This window comes from Lygodium microphyllum, chromosome 22, assembly GCF_053477565.2.
Source record: "Lygodium microphyllum isolate KBCC chromosome 22, Lygodium_microphyllum_v1.1.10, whole genome shotgun sequence".
NCBI lineage: Eukaryota > Viridiplantae > Streptophyta > Polypodiopsida > Schizaeales > Lygodiaceae > Lygodium > Lygodium microphyllum.
In genome coordinates this window covers 88,504,282-88,520,234 of record NC_141156.1, presented here as the reverse complement: position 1 = coordinate 88,520,234, position 15,953 = coordinate 88,504,282, and the positions used below count along the sequence as shown (strand labels likewise).

At 38.1% G+C, this 15,953-nt stretch overlaps 1 protein-coding gene across 1 annotated transcript; it reads left to right on the top strand.

The window, feature by feature from the left end:
- Window positions 1–1,265: 1,265 nt before the first annotated feature.
- On the top strand, window positions 1,266–2,374 carry LOC148017391 (uncharacterized). Its single transcript, XM_087662349.1, has 3 exons — window positions 1,266–1,426; window positions 1,618–1,835; window positions 2,031–2,374. Exons 1-3 carry the CDS (start codon window positions 1,291–1,293, stop codon window positions 2,133–2,135), a joined length of 459 nt encoding a protein of 152 aa, XP_087518475.1. The 5' UTR covers window positions 1,266–1,290; the 3' UTR covers window positions 2,136–2,374.
- Window positions 2,375–15,953: the final 13,579 nt, after the last annotated feature.

The following is a 15,953-nucleotide window of genomic DNA, read 5'->3' as shown; positions in this document are numbered from 1 at the left end:
CCACTAGCCTTGTCATGACTCGCTCCAAAAATGCATGCAGTGCCCTGTTTAGCATATCAATTTATGGCTCATCTTTGTTGTTATAGCTATGTCTTTTCGTATATACAATCTTCGCGCTCGCCTATTTCCTATGTGCTATGGGAACTTCCTAAAAAAAGTGCATGACGAAGGCGCATCTACTATCTATTGTATTCACCTATGATAAACTAAGTTTTTGATTTGCCATATTCTCAATTCGTCAGTAGCTATCTTACACTTAGAAAGTGGATGGGTGGAGCCAAATCTCCCTAGGCCTCCTTGGAGGTCACCCATCATAGTATTGTTCACCCCATTGTGTGCTTAACTAGAAGACACCCATAATTGGTTTAGCTGTCTAGCTTCCAAAACCTTAAAAGCAATGGATGACAATCCAATTATGGAAATCTTCTTTCAATTCGCCTAGGATTCAAACCCGATCTCAACACATCACCGGTGCGCCGATAGTGAGCTAGCTTTTTGTAACAAGTGTGAAGCAATGATGAATTAATGTCCATTAAGTCCTAAAGTACGAGGCTTATCGCTGGAAAGGAATGGAGCTAAAAGGTCTTCTTCGTGAAACTTTCATGCATACCTATCGTTTTATTATTAGTGGCCGGTCTCATCAGTGGTATTTGACGTTGTATCTTTCTCTAAACTATATTGAGGTGGACATGGTGTAAGAGGACCGCTTAGATTTGGTACATGACAGATGTCATAGTACTAACTGATGGGCGGTGTTGTTAAAGGTCAACTGTCCTTGCTAGTGGAATAGTGCAAACTTCAAAGGCTTGGTAAGATGCGTCAATTAGGCTCCATTAATGGCACACGTCTCGAAGCTCCGCTATATTCGGCTACTCTGCTTTTGGAGCTCATTGCCTTATATACACCGTACACGGATTAATTCGAGGGGTGGTGGTCCAAATGCACATGTGGGCCGATTGGACGTATACCTTATGAAGTGCTCGATGCAATTCGTTATGCCTTTTGTTCTTTCTTTCTTTCCATATTCCATTGGAGAGAGTGTGACGCAAAGCTACTCCCTCCAGGTCTGCCATTACAGAATATGGATGAAGAGAATAATTACTTTTCTTGTGCTACAATTAAACATTGTGAAAGGGCCGCTGAGGAATTGAAAGCGAGAGAGAGAGAGATGTAGTGTGGAACAATCGAAGGGTGAGTATAAAATGGTGGCCTCGTCTTCTCGCTATCCCCGCGTTTCTGTTCGTAATATGCCTGTTCGCTATACACAGAGAGAGAGAGAGAGAGAGAGAGATGGCCACCAAATTCAATCTGTACATCCCCGCGTTTCTGTTCGTAATATGCCTGTTCGGGAACGTAGGTTCTGGTCTCTCACAGGAAGAGACAGTGCCGCGTAAGCTCATGCAGCCTAAGCCGGTTTATTCCGCAGGTAGCACTCACTGCAATTAGACTATTATAAGTACGTGCATGCATATGTTGAAAAGAAGGTATAAGCAAACGCAATGCATAATATGGGCATGGCTGACACAGCGCTCTCTCTCTCTCTCTCTCTCTCTCACACACACACACACACACACACACACACATATTCTCATTGCTTGTTTTGAGCTGCAACTGCAGCGGATATAATGGCGAAGGCGAGTCTTAACACCGCGATTCCAGCTGCTGCCGCCGCTCCTGTGGATGGTGATACATTAAACAATTGCAGTAAGGCGCCTAATCTCATGACCGACGCTCTCATCATCAACAACATTGACAGTAGAGCTAATATTAATCCTCTCCATCAAAGCATTGAAAGTCCCAATGTTCGCTCGACGCGGAGCGGCAAACGTAGGAAGGTAAATTAGTATGGGCCCTTATGTTTTCCTTGTCAAATTACGATTATCGTCTCTAAAGCAGCTCATGTCTAAGTAGACTCAGAAGTTACCTGGGCTCAGTTATTATAACATGATGATGCCAACGCCTAGATTGAGTGGGTTCCAAGTGAGCCGATCCATTTATTAACTATCGAATTCTGATGTATTTGGGCGCAGCATCACATTCATAAGGAGCTGCTCTTCCACTGGAGGCTCTTGATCGACCAGCTGGATTACCCCTCCGCCTGGACTCACCCTCCCACCGAGCCCCCTCGTCGCTAATAACCCGACTTCTAATCATACCTGCAGAAGGGCCGCCAAGGCTATTGGGGCATGAAGGCCGCCTCCAGGAGACTCCCGTCAAATATCCATTGGGCAACCCAAAGAAAGAAGGCCGCCCACGTAGGTGACAAACTCTTAGAGAACAAACTCTTCCGAACGTTGTGCCAAATTAAGAAGGTCCAACGGGAAGCTTGATGTGTTATATGGTTAAGGTTAATACAAGAACTCAGCAGTTTTTTGAGGTGTGAATTTCTCACACAATTCTTGAGGATTTTACATAATTTCTAGTAGAGAATCTCTACATATATGTGTGTGTGTGTGTGTGTGTGTGTGTGCAAAAACCTCTTTTTCGCGATATCATTGTCAATATTTTGTATATTAGAAGCCTATTGTGGAAGTCTTGCCCTTGATGGAATATTTCTTGTGCGTTCATCATCTATTGAAGTGTTTTGAAGGTGGGTTGTTTTAGAGAATGCATCAATAACATTGTTTACCAAACCTTTACCATATTTACTATCAAAATTATTGCTAAAATCCAACAGAGTAGCCAACCTAGGGGATGAGATGTTTTCATCAAACACTATAGGGGATGTAGGGTATACCCACGTAATCCATGACAGAAATACACACCAAAATATTTTAAAATGTTAGGCTCTACCATTGAAATTTTTGAGATATGCAAGCCCAATCTACCTAGCTGTAACAAGGCAGCTGTGTGTGTGTGTAGCTATCTATCATGTGTGTATCTATAATAAGTCAGTAGTTGACTTAACTAGAGTTAGTTCGTGGTTAGTCACTAGTCACTTAGACCTAAGTTAGATGTACTTTGGTTTTTTGGAGTGATAAATCTCACTGAGACTTGTCTGCTCTCTCTTGCCCCTATCTTTCTCTCATCTTTCTACATGGTATCAGAGCCATGAACCCCCTCTGACCCCATGAAGCAATGGAAACCTGAGAAGCCTTATAGCTCGGCAGAGAGCAAAAGCTAGAATATAGAGTTGGAAGTTGGTTTTGAAATCTTTGCAATAGAGTAATGGCAGCTAGTACAGTGTATACTTCAACTGGTATGTATTAGAGAGATATGAGTCCTATTAGTGTAAGAGCCTATTGAGGCTTAGTTGTTGGGTTATTCACCATGTGTTCAAGCTCCTAAAGTGAGCATTTGAATACAGAAGAGGAGTAGCTAACAAAATGAAAGTTGAAAGGATTGCCCATGTTTTTATTTGATACAAATGAGGCAAGAGTGACTATTGGATATAATAGCAAAGGTGAATGGCATAGGAGGCATGGTTGAGCTATGCTTGAAGTTCATTGTTATAGTCTACATATCAGTATGAATGCTCATTAGTAAGCTTGTGGAAAATAGTAAGTACTCACCTCCTTGAAGTTTGTGTGAATGTTGGGAACTATGCATATTTTAGGTAGTAGGAAATGGACAACACTAAGCAGCACAACAAGCATGTACTTCTTCCTTACAAACATCACATTTGTAGCATTAGCACCCTAGTTGAGTAGCCCTATTGAGGCTTGGAATTTGGCAAGTATTTTGGTCATCGCAAGAGTGTATTCGACACTGATTGTGCTTAGTATAGTAGGTAACTAGCAGCATTAAATCTGGAGTAGCATCATTGCTATGAGAAGTCAAGCATTTTTTGTCTACATTGGGTAGATGGTTCACTTGTTGGCTTGACATTGTGTATACCTTCAATCTCATGTAGTTGGGTATGAATAGGAGTCTAAGTTCCAAGTATTAAGGTGCATTTACATATCTGAAATACTCTGCAAGTTGTCGTGAATATTGATAATCCACAGTTGATTAATGGCCTATATGGACATCATGGCAATAGAGTTGGGATCTTGGTTCTATACTTTGGAAAGGCTAGAAGCTATTGAGCTACAGTTAAGAAATATATTTTGCAAATGAAGATTGAAACAAAGTTAAGAATATAATGTATTTCATTACTTTAAATCATGGGGCCATGTATTATTAAAGATATTTCATACTAAAACACTACCACATGATTGTGGGGCCAATAGTGGATGTATGTGAGCATTAAATGTAGAGATTTGAATTGTCTTTCTGATGGGACTACAGTTGACTGCTAGTTATTACAGATTTTGGTTTGTCGTTGAATGTTAAACCATGTCTACATGTCTAGTCAACTTGATTGGAATGTTTTTACCCATGAATGATATGACACTTGTTTGGAGATGTTTTTGATATGCTTGTGGGCTAAAAATACCTAGTTTCTACAGTCAATTTACTATCACAAATCTATGGACTAAAAATGTCTTACATAAGTAGTATTTAGTAGATAGCTTAGTGATTGGTTGACCCGGTTTGTAAGGAGTTAGACATTATCTGGTTACTCATTAACTGTTGAAGACTACATTCAATACATAAAGCTGTAGAGCTAGCAAATGCTGACATGACTAATAATATAACTCAAATAGTGGGTGAGAAACTCGATATTTAATAGAAAATAGGTACCATTTAATAGAGATGGCTTCACTACAACAGAAACGAGACATAGACCCGCATGTTAATATGGTTTAATAGAAAATAGGTACCATTTAATAGAGATGGCTTCACTACAACAGAAACGAGACATAGACGCACATTCAAAAAGCATATGGTTTAATAGAAAATAGGTACCATTTAATAGAGATGGCTTCACTACAACAGAAACGAGACATAGACGCGCATGTTAGACGTGCAAAGTCGGGCATGTGTATCACAGCGTCTATATACGCATGTAAATGTGCGTGTAAATAGACACGCACTTTGCGTCTATATATCTGCGCAAATAGACGAGAAAGAGAGAACAAGAGAGAGGAGAACAAGAAGAAGAAGCAAGTAAGTAAGCAACCATCAAGGGAGGGTAACTTACCAAGGAGAGGAAGAAGGAGAAGGAAGAAGCGCCACCACCCGCCACACCAAACACCCAAGGTGACTCTCTCTCTCTCTCTCTCTCTCTCTCTCTCTCTCTCTCTCTCTTTCTTTCTATCTTCCTCTCTCAGCTGTGTCTGTGTATTTAGGATTTGTGATTCCATTATGTATTGCATTTTGTAAATCAATAATGGCGGTCGTCCACTAAAATCAACCGACAGAGCGCGTCTACATCTCGGTGTAGACGCAGATATAGACGCGAAAAATGTTTCTCTGGGGGCGTGTCTTTGAGCGTGTGTGAGGCCGCATGTGCTCTGCAGTTTACACGCAAGGATACACATGCTGACAGATGCCCGTAGAGACGCAGGTATGGACGCGCACAGAGACGCAGGTATAGATGTTGTATGTAATATGTTTTATCTACACAGGGTAATATGATTTTTCTTGTGTAGATGTGGAATCCTAGATCCTCCAGCACCCCATTCAACAAGGAGCAATTCATGGGGGAGATGACCAATTATCTTGGTCACCCTCCCACTACAGATGAGGTTTTCAGTGTGATGTCTGGGACACCTATCACATCTTTGCCTACACAGGTATCAGCTGAGGTACATGGATTGGCCGAAGCACATACATCTACAGAGGCACGTGTATCAAGTGAGGTAGAGGGTAGTGCACGTCGAGGGAGGAGAAAGAGTGGTGCGGGACGACGAGGAGGTCGAGGGCTTTGTGGGGATTGCCTAGCTGGTGGTGGCTCTCAATCACCCTCACCGAAAAATGAGAGAGGTGAGCCTCCACAAATGTACTACTCTATCACTAATGTTGGTGGTAACTTGCATGAATTTGAGGGGAGGGAAGTGATAGCCTACTTGAGGGGTGTGGTGCATGCCACATACAAAGATTGCATGATTCCCTTCAAGCACCAAAAAAATGGTTTGTGGTAAGAGGTGCTACGGGCAGTACATAAAAGGTACCCTAATCCCGAGAATTCACGATTCTTAGATGATTGGGGACAGTCAAAGGTGAGAAACGTACTTCATAACAAGAGGTCTCACCTTATGACGCGTGCCAAGGAGTCATTGCGAAGACAAAAGCAAGGGCACCCTGGATATGGCCAACCACCCAATTGCCACTGCAAGGAGTGGAAAGAGGCCAAGAAGAGAGCAACGGAAAAAATGACAAGTCGCCAACATGCAGAGGCGCGAGGTATCCAGATGGAAACCATGGGATCATCACATTATGGATCGGGTGGCAGGGAGTCATGGGAGGCTGAGTTTGTAAGTATTATTTCATTGCTTTTTTAAAATTAAATTTTGTAATTTGTTTCACTTCATTATGTAGTGTGTTTTAATACATTGTATGTTCAAATTGTTTTGTAGTTCCATATCGTTGGTAGGATGCCTACTCCTAGAGAGGTAGGCTACCATTGAGGTCATAATCGGGCGTCCACTTGGCAGCATTTCTACGAGGAGGGACTCATCACGGAGGAGCAATATAATCGCGCCATGAGGATTCCACCACTAGAAGAGATATGTTTTATTTTTCACATGAAAAGTATAGATAACTCTAATTTATTATTTGTAATGGTATTTATATACCTTAATCCTTTGTGTAGGCGAACCCTAATGCAGTTGAGGATAGCAAAGGGGGAACTAGCAGTAGCGGTGGCGGCAACGGCAGCGGCACAGACAGCGGTGGTGGTAGCGATGATGATGCCTCTTCTGAGGAGATATAGAGGAGCCCCATGCATGCATGCCTCCCCTTGGCTTGTAATTTTCATTTTTGATATGTATTACTTTCAGCTAGTGCTTGTGACCATGACGTCACAAGCACTAGAACTCATAATGTAAAAACGTTTCATCTATATATATGAAATTTCGTGTGCTACATACATTGTTTTGTTTTCAGTATCCAATCTTTGAAATAATCTTTCTCTGTTTTCCCTAAGCATACAATTTGATATTGATGGGGGGAAAAAAACAAGAGAGCATGTGGCTTGCAAACCCACATGCTCTCTAGTTTTTTTTTTATACCTCTGTTTTTTGCGTCTATCAGCGCATCTAAATTGCAGGATAAATGCGCGTCTATTCTCATCAAAAACTTTCAAAGTAAACGCGGTTTTAGACGTGTAGATACATGCGTGTATAGACGCACAATATGAATATGTCCACTTTTTTATAAATATGATTATATATTTACGTAGCGCGTTTATACGGGCGTCTATAGGCGCGTCTACGTGTGCGTGTAACTCTAATCATAAGCGCACTTTTAGATGCGATTTTGTAGACGCGCAAATAGACACATTAATAAATGTGCCCGACATTTTTTTTCACAATTCAAATATTGCATCTACAAGCGCGTCTATGAACCCTTTTTGTTGTAGTGCTTCTTCATAGAGGAGTATGGCAAAGGAGGTAGATTGGTTGCTGAAGATTAGAGACATGGTAGAATGTTTATAATAGATATAAATATCCCTAAATTGAATGCTACTATGTTTGCTTATGATGGGGAAAGTATCTGAGACATTGATATATAGCATAAGCAGATTGGATATATAAATGTCCAAAAGCTAAAAATATGCAACATAAGGACCTTGTTATAGGGGTACCAGGATTTAAGTATGTTGAATTGGGGCATGTTTACTCAACATGTTAGTTTGGGAAACAAGCAAGGTTTCCATTTGCCAAGAATACATAGGATAGCAACAAGCCTTTCTAGCTTGTGCACTCAAATGTCTAGGGATCCATGCATAATGCATTACTTGGTGGGTCTAGGTGTACTATGTGACCTTTGTGAATGACTATAGTAAGTACACATGGATATACATCCTAAAGCATAAGAATGAGATTTAGAAATCTTTATGGATCTTAAGGCTCATGCCGAAAAAGAGCTTAATAGTTATGACTCATGCTTATGGTCTGATGGTGGTGGTGAGGACGTGCCAATGGAATTTGGCAAATACTTAGCAAAGTATGGGATCAGAAGGCAATTAACTTGCAACTACACTCCTCAGTAGAATGGAATGGCTAAAAGGAAGAATATGGTAGCCCAAAATCTGGGTAGTAGGTAGGTCGTAGTTTTAAATTTTGTGATTGAAAAGCATTATTGATGAGTTAGCATCTTAGTATGATGCTAAGCATGCTATAGTATATGATGACACTCCATAGGATATGTATGCTGAAAATGGGCAATAAAAACTATGTCTATCAGTGGACCTACTGAGGATATATCTAGCTATGTAAACCCTTGGACAAGTAGGCTACGAAGCCATGGGACTGTTGAAATGTAGAAACGAGAGAGAGAGAGAGAGAGAGAGAGAGAGGAGACATACCATCTAAACTCCCAAGGACTAATTCATATTAATCACTATCTACACATATATAGGTAAGACCTACTCTAGATAGGATGAGCTATATATAGCTCCAACACCCCACTCAAACAAAGGTCTCTAGTTGTGGATGAAAAAACCCTTGGGAAGCAGAAGGGAAAATGGCGAGCTCCTATATACAAATGTACAAACATGATCAAGAAGAATTATTGTGTGCATGTAAAGTGAATCTGTAAATGTTAAGTGAAATTGAATATGTATGCATAAATATGATCAAGAGGTTTGAGTTTTATGTGAATGTGTGAAGTGCATGGTGCCTAGAAGGAGTATGTATAATGGTACTATAATGCCATAGTAGATTAATTTTCAAAGGTTGAAGTTGAGACAACTCCAAGTTCTAAGTGCAGCAAAGTGAAGTATGGTTCATTCAGTCCTTTGGTGCATACATCTTGTTAGCTATATATAGTGTTAGCTATATATAGTCTATCTATATATAGCGCCCCACGTCCCCTCCATATATTCCTATCATGTGTGCTTAGTTGACAAACTTCAGGGGTTCCACTTCCGGCGTCTCATATCTCTCTTCTCTCCTCTCTTCCTTTCGTCTCTCATCTTCCTCGCAATTTCCAACATGGTATTAGAGCCCAGTAGCGCCTGCGAGAGATGGCCACACGCTGCGGACCCTATGAGGCCTAAGCCTATAACTGCAACGGGGAAGATAGGCGAGGGAGAAAGCTGGAGACAAGGACAAGACGATGGGGCAGAAGAATAAGATCATGATCACCAATGACGAGAGGGCAGCTCTATCGCATCCTCGATCTTCTTCTTGTCTATGGCATCCGGCTTGTCAGCTATCTTCTCGTCCCAGATAGTGTTCCGCGGTATGCATAGTTCTCCAGCGAGTTCTTCGACTCCACCTTCTTCTTGTGCTCCTCGCCCTCTCGTCATTGCACAAGGAACTTTCAATCGTTCCCCACATAGGCAATTTGGTGAAATATAGGAAATTTTCCAATATTTCCTATGTAGACAAGTACGTATTCCCCATCTATAACTAGGAAATTGCATTCCCTACATCTTACAATAGGGAATATAGAGCATTCCCTACATTCCTTTGAAAGTCCCTACGTTCCCTACATCTTATAATGGGGAATATAGAGCATTCCCCACATTCCTTTGAAAATCCCTACATAAGGAATTATAAGGATGTGATTAAAGGTACTTTATAGATGTATAACTTATAACAAGCCTACATAGATTTGGAAATCATATATTTTCTATAAGTTGTAGGTTGTCATGTTTATGAGTTTATATATTTGTAACATATGTTTAAATAGTGCACAACATATAAGCCATGTAGCTTTAACCCTATTACTTAGTGAAAAATTACATAGTATGAGAAACTTTCCTTGGAAAATATAGATTATTTAATACAATTCTTACAATCTACCTTGATGCATTTTATTAAATTTAAATCCTTTATTTATTGTTCGTTGTAGCTCCTTAATATTGCAACCCTTTTTAATCAACTCGATTAATTTTGTTGGATTTGCAATATTGATACCCACTTTTGCATTGAGATTTGAAAAAGTAGAGCAAGTTTCATCTTGTGAATATGATTTGATAAACTAGACCAAGTTTGGATCTTGTGCCCAAAAGCTTCCTAAATCATTTGACAATTATTCCACATAACTTCCATTTAGAGGGTCCTCCAATATGAGGTATTCCTATTTATGAAATCAAATAAATGTGTTGATAGTCTAGAATCAAGTTCTCATGCAAAGAGTATGTGGTAAATTCTTATGTAGCACTTACTTTCATAAGTGTAAGTTAATATCTTATTGAAAAATTACTACATTCACTTCACATATGGCATCTTAAAGTCAGTATCTCATTGAGATGCAAAAAACTTAGTATACAATACTTGTTTTCATTAGGCAATACTACTAAGTATTAATATATCAATATGTACATCCTAGAATATATATTGATATTATCCCAAATATCAAGTGTAGAAACTCCATTGGATATCTAAAGAGTTATTTAAGGGGTCAAAATAGTTGACAGCTTTAAGATCAAAATTTGTTTAAAACTAAGGTGAAGATAAACAAAATGCATAGTTTTGTGATGGATAAAAATCTTGATAGTTAACCATGTACTAGTGTGAATATAAACTACTTAAAAATATCCAATTTACTAACAATATTTATCACTAAAGAAGTATAATGAAAAAACTACTAGATTTGGGATTTTTTTAAAAAGCACATGTTAACATTGAACCCAATTTTTGAAAATGAGCAGTTTTTTCATGATTTTTTAGGAAATCTCCTTCGGAGAAACATGCAACTTACCCAACAAATTTGCAACTATGCTAAAAACTCGAGTGTTGCTTGACCTATAGCGGCTCTCTCATCCACTCACCATGTTTACACTCAACATCAACTTGGGGGTTGATAGACTTACGTGATAAAACTAGCAACATCAACTACATGCTCAAGGGGAAACAATCTTCATATCAAACTACAAAGAAGCAACTTTCCTATGCCTTAATTTCCCTTTGCCCAATGGTGGAGTACTCTTACAGACATCTCACCTCCCTCAAAATCCCTTTTCAAGTTATGAGGATATCTGACAAATGCTACAACCCTAAGCCACCAACATAGATATTTGAACTCTCCTCCAAGAAGTAGTCTTAAATTTTTCTATCCAATGAGGATCCTTCTATCACCGAATCTAATGTTACTAGACTCAACTCAAACTCTAGATGATTCTCACAATATTCTTCATGCAATCACTCCCTCAAGTCAAGAGTCATCACTCTCTTAATTCAAGATACTAATCTTTCTCTTTTTTAAGAGTTGAACCAAAAGAAATTTTGGACATGGCAACAACTCACTAAGCCAACTAGTAGCTAGACATCACCACATGATATATATCACATTTGCCACATGAGGTATAGAGCATTGTATGCATCTCAAGGAAAGGACTATTCATTGTATGATCAAAAGATTGTTCCACATGAAGTCTCAAAGGCACCAAATTTTCTTCATACCTTAGCATTTACCTTTATAATTTGAAAAAAAGGTGCACCATATCCCATCACAACAAAACAAAACTCTCACATGTACTTTGTCATCGTATGGAGTAATGTAAACATTTCCACTTTCAATAAGTTTCCAAAGAAGGCAAGATGAACCATCATAGGCATTATAGAGCTTCAATATCACCCTTATTATAATAAGTACATTAAAATCATTCCAATCTTATGTATGATAGAAGAACACATATTTTAACATTTTTATGATAAAAGATAAAAATGATTTGACTCTTGTAGTAAAAGATTAATGGTCTAACATGCTCTCAAAATAAATGTTATGGACTATAGGTGTTAAGGCTTGAAGTTGATTCTCTCTTCTAGGCTTGAGTCTCAAGGGTTGTCTTCTCTGGTCTCTCACGTGCCTGTTCTTGCATTTCAAATTTGGATGCTCTCTAAGTGGTCCACTCTTCCATGAATACAAGGTAGCTGCTCCTCCAAATAATGATAGTTTCCTTCAAACTCATTGCCACTCTTGTAGCTTTATCTTTTCTTCTTTAAACTTGGCTATGTTGCTAAAATGCTAAGTTTACATATAATACCAAGTAGCATTTCTAATTACAATGTCCACAAAGAAGGATGACACCATCAATAGATATCAGTCTACTATTGTGACCTGAGCAAGTGAGGCTGCTAGACTAAATATCGCGATAATAAAAGGTGAGCCAAAAGCCATCGAGAGAGGAGTGGTTATAGAGGGGTCTACAGATTTGGATGGAGTGGTATGTGTTACTGAGCAGGGTAACGGTGGTAGAGGAGATCGACTACGCTGATGAAGGGTTGTAGCATGGTGGAGTTTACCAAGGGTGCTCCATAAACTGCAGTCATTGTTGCAATTGCCCTACTTTTATGTAATAGGGAATTAAAGGTACAATGAGGATAATATAAAGATGATGTTTATCACAATTCTCTATTTCTCAATTCAAGTTGATAATGATGGTTTCGAGAAGGTAAGGACAAAGGTGATGATGACTATCACGGTGGTGATGAGGATAAGAAAAATGAAAATGACGAGGAACATATATTTCAATTGCAATTTGAGGTGGCTCCAGTTGACAAGAGAAAGGAAAGGCTTTTGTAAAGATTATTCAACCTTTGTTTTAATTTCATCCACGAGTCCCCCCCCTTCATACCCAAAGAGACACATGCGTGGACAAAACACAAGATATTACAATTCCACAATGCTCCATGCCAACCATTATCCCCTCCATTCCCATGCAAGCATTTGAGCTTATTTTCTTATAATCACATTTACAACATATGTCTTTTCTAGAAATGCCAAGTGATAAAGAGATTATTGTGCAACCATAGCATGTGCCTCTTGTGCTAGTACTCAGCTTGTAGAAAGTGAATGTGCCTTTGCTGCAACTTATACAACACTAAAACTTTTAGCTTTGGGTATACAACACCTAGCCAAACTTGCTGGCCCCACACCTAGCCCACATACTCAACTAAGGTGACTAGATCAATCTTATTTTTAATTTACTAATATTTAGTATTTTATTTATTTTATTTCTATGTTTAACTTTCATTCAGGCCCCATTCCTAGACCACATGGGTAGCTATGATGGGTATACAAGAAAGGCTTGGTAAACTAAAATTAATCATGAGAATTTAAATATATTATAGTTGTATTTATAACATTAACATTAACTTCTAAGGGTAACAACTTTGTGCACACACTCTCTCTCTCTCTATGTATGTATGTATATACATATATATATATATATATATATATATATGGGGCTATAATGGAATAATGTCCTAGGTCGTTTGACTTAACATACATGAACAAAGATTTTGTTGTATTATATATTTGTACAACACATATTCCCAAATAGACCTAGGAAAAATGAAGTCTTAAGGGTAATAACTTTGTGCTCTCTCTCTCTCTCTCTATATATATATATATATATATATATATGGGGCTATAATGGAATAATGTACTAGGTGGTTTGATTTAACATACATAAGCAATATATATATATATATATATATATATATATATGGGGCTATAATGGAATAACGTACTAGGTGGTTTAGTTTAACATACATAAGCAAAGATTTTGTTGTATTATATCTGTACAACACATATTCCCAAATAAACCTAGGAAAAATGAAGTAAAAGTGGCAAAATACCAAAAAATGCAACCTTTTTAGTTACTATTAGATTGTCTTTTATAGTATTGCAATGAAATGCCTTGTGTGTGTGTGTGTGTGTTTGTGTTTGTGTGTGTATGCATACCAATCTTGTAATGTATAACAACCTTCCATGATGTGTTTTTGAAAGTATCTTCCAATATCATGTGACGTGCTTGAAAGGTGTATACCATGTGAGAGTGAAAAGACTGCAAGGTGTGTAATGGAAAGTGATGGCACATGCTAGTGTCGGACACACTTGCACATTGAGGACATGTAAGTCTATAGAGATTCTGATGTTGAAGAAAGACAATCAAGCAGGAGAGAACAAGAACAAACAATGGAAGCAAATCATCAAGCAAGAGGATGAGAAATGAGAAAGTATTGATGATGTAGATGTATCCAACCACATTATGTTCATATCACACTACATGCATTGGGGGTTTTATTCTCAAATGAAACTACATGAATTAGCATTTAGGTTAGTAAAATGTTTGGATGTTGTGGATTAGAACCAAAGGAAACATTGAATTTCATCCTTAAAGAGTATTAATGTTTTTTGTTGTATTTAGTTATGCTAGACTTTCCATGAGGCTCTATTATTATTCATTGAAGAATACAATTCCTAAGGGCATAGAAGTACTAGCCAATCTACCAATGGCTTCCAAATAAAATAAAATAACGTATCAAGTTTCCATTCCATGTAAGCATATGTACTATGTGTCCTTAAATGTTTCTAAGCTTGGACCCCATGTCAAATGTTTTCATTCATCACACTGCATTGAAAAGGGTTGAGTTGCTTCAAGCTTTCGGAGCAAAGAAGGATCAATGTACCTATTTAGAGAGACATGTAGTAGAATGATGATAGTTTTACCTCATAGTGCATTTTTTAGTGCAAAAGGTTTTGATGCTTCGGAGCACTTGTATATACATTTTGTGGTGCAATGCCAAATCTTCTTAAATACATGTGCATTGATTTTGGCAACCAATCGTGAAAGCATGCCTCTTGTTCATGAATTTGTAATTTTGGCATCCTTATAGCTATCACGTTTTTTATAAATTAATGTTTTTTAGTCATCAAGAAATTGTGGTATGCAAACATTTTGAAAAGTAAATCTACATGCATGATTGTCATACATACGTATCGTGCTTGCATTGATTTTGAAAAGGAGTCCCAAAACCATGCCTCTTCTTTACATAGTTTTAAATTTACCACTCTTTTCTTGTACTAATGTTTTCTATTTGTCTCAAGAAATTGCACATATGTCGTCCTAACAATGGGATTGAACACCATATTGGTGCCCCCTTAAGCTCCTACAATTTGCCCTCTTCTAGACCTCGACTCTAGTCACATAATCAATGCTAGCTCCAAAACCATGAAGGTGCATGCTTTGTTCTTACCTTAGAAACTTTAAGAAGTGTGCATATTTGTTCGTTGTATTATGATGTTTGCTATCATGGTTTGACACTAAACTATTTCTAGAAGAAGACATGTGTTGTCTTTAGATAAGAAACTAAGCTTTTAAGCCATGACTTTTCTTATTAAGAGTGCTTAGTTTAGTTAAGATTTCTACATTTTTAAGTGTATAGATGTCTGAGTAATGCACTCTTTATTTAATGAAATCATGTGAAAATTTTACCTTTACCTATGCTTACTATTGTTACCTACAACAATTTTGGGCTCCATATAACTACCCAAAAGCTGCATGGGAACTAGCCTTTTGATATTTAAAACAATTAGTTTTTCCTTCTACAATGCAAACACAAAATTGTGAACCATTCATAATTATATAAAACTCATTCATAATCACTTGTGAATGCAATAATAGTTATACCAATGTATTAGTCTTATTTTTTTTGGGAGATCATGCTAGATCGAGTTGTCATGGGTATCCATTTTGGATTCACTTCCCCATGAACTATTTAGAATATATCTAATATGGCACTGATCTTTGTTTAGTTGGTCTGATTGGCCTCCTCCTTGTCTCCATTAGGCTTGTCTACTTTGTCCTTAGGTGGACTAGATTGATCAATTATAGTCGGTGGGAGACCCAATGTTGCTAGTTGCTTTGGGAACTTGTTAAGTGGAGTGGACCAATACTCGTCAGTTGCAAGCATCTGACAACACCGATAAAAATTCAAGTCACTAAATTTTTACATTATTCTAACTTTGTATCTCTTTTTCATCAAACATGGGTAACACACGTTGGCTTTACCACTCAGCTTGACTTGAAGTTGTAAAAATTTGACATAGTTAATAGCCTTCTCCAACATTGTTACCAAGTCCACCTATATCAACCACAACAAACAAAGTGAGCCTTTGTGTTTAGATGAACCCCATTAAATATCAATGCAATCACTTTTATGTGT

What these genes read in the sequence shown, in the direction of transcription:
- LOC148017391 (XM_087662349.1), top strand. Translation starts at nt 1,291, where the DNA reads ATGGCCACCAAATTCAATCTGTACATCCCCGCGTTTCTGTTCGTAATA. An exon ending in TAAGCCGGTTTATTCCGCAG is followed by an intron (nt 1,427 to 1,617) that starts GTAGCACTCACT and finishes CTGCAACTGCAG; the next exon opens with CGGATATAATGGCGAAGGCG. An exon ending in GGAGCGGCAAACGTAGGAAG is followed by an intron (nt 1,836 to 2,030) that starts GTAAATTAGTAT and finishes ATTTGGGCGCAG; the next exon opens with CATCACATTCATAAGGAGCT.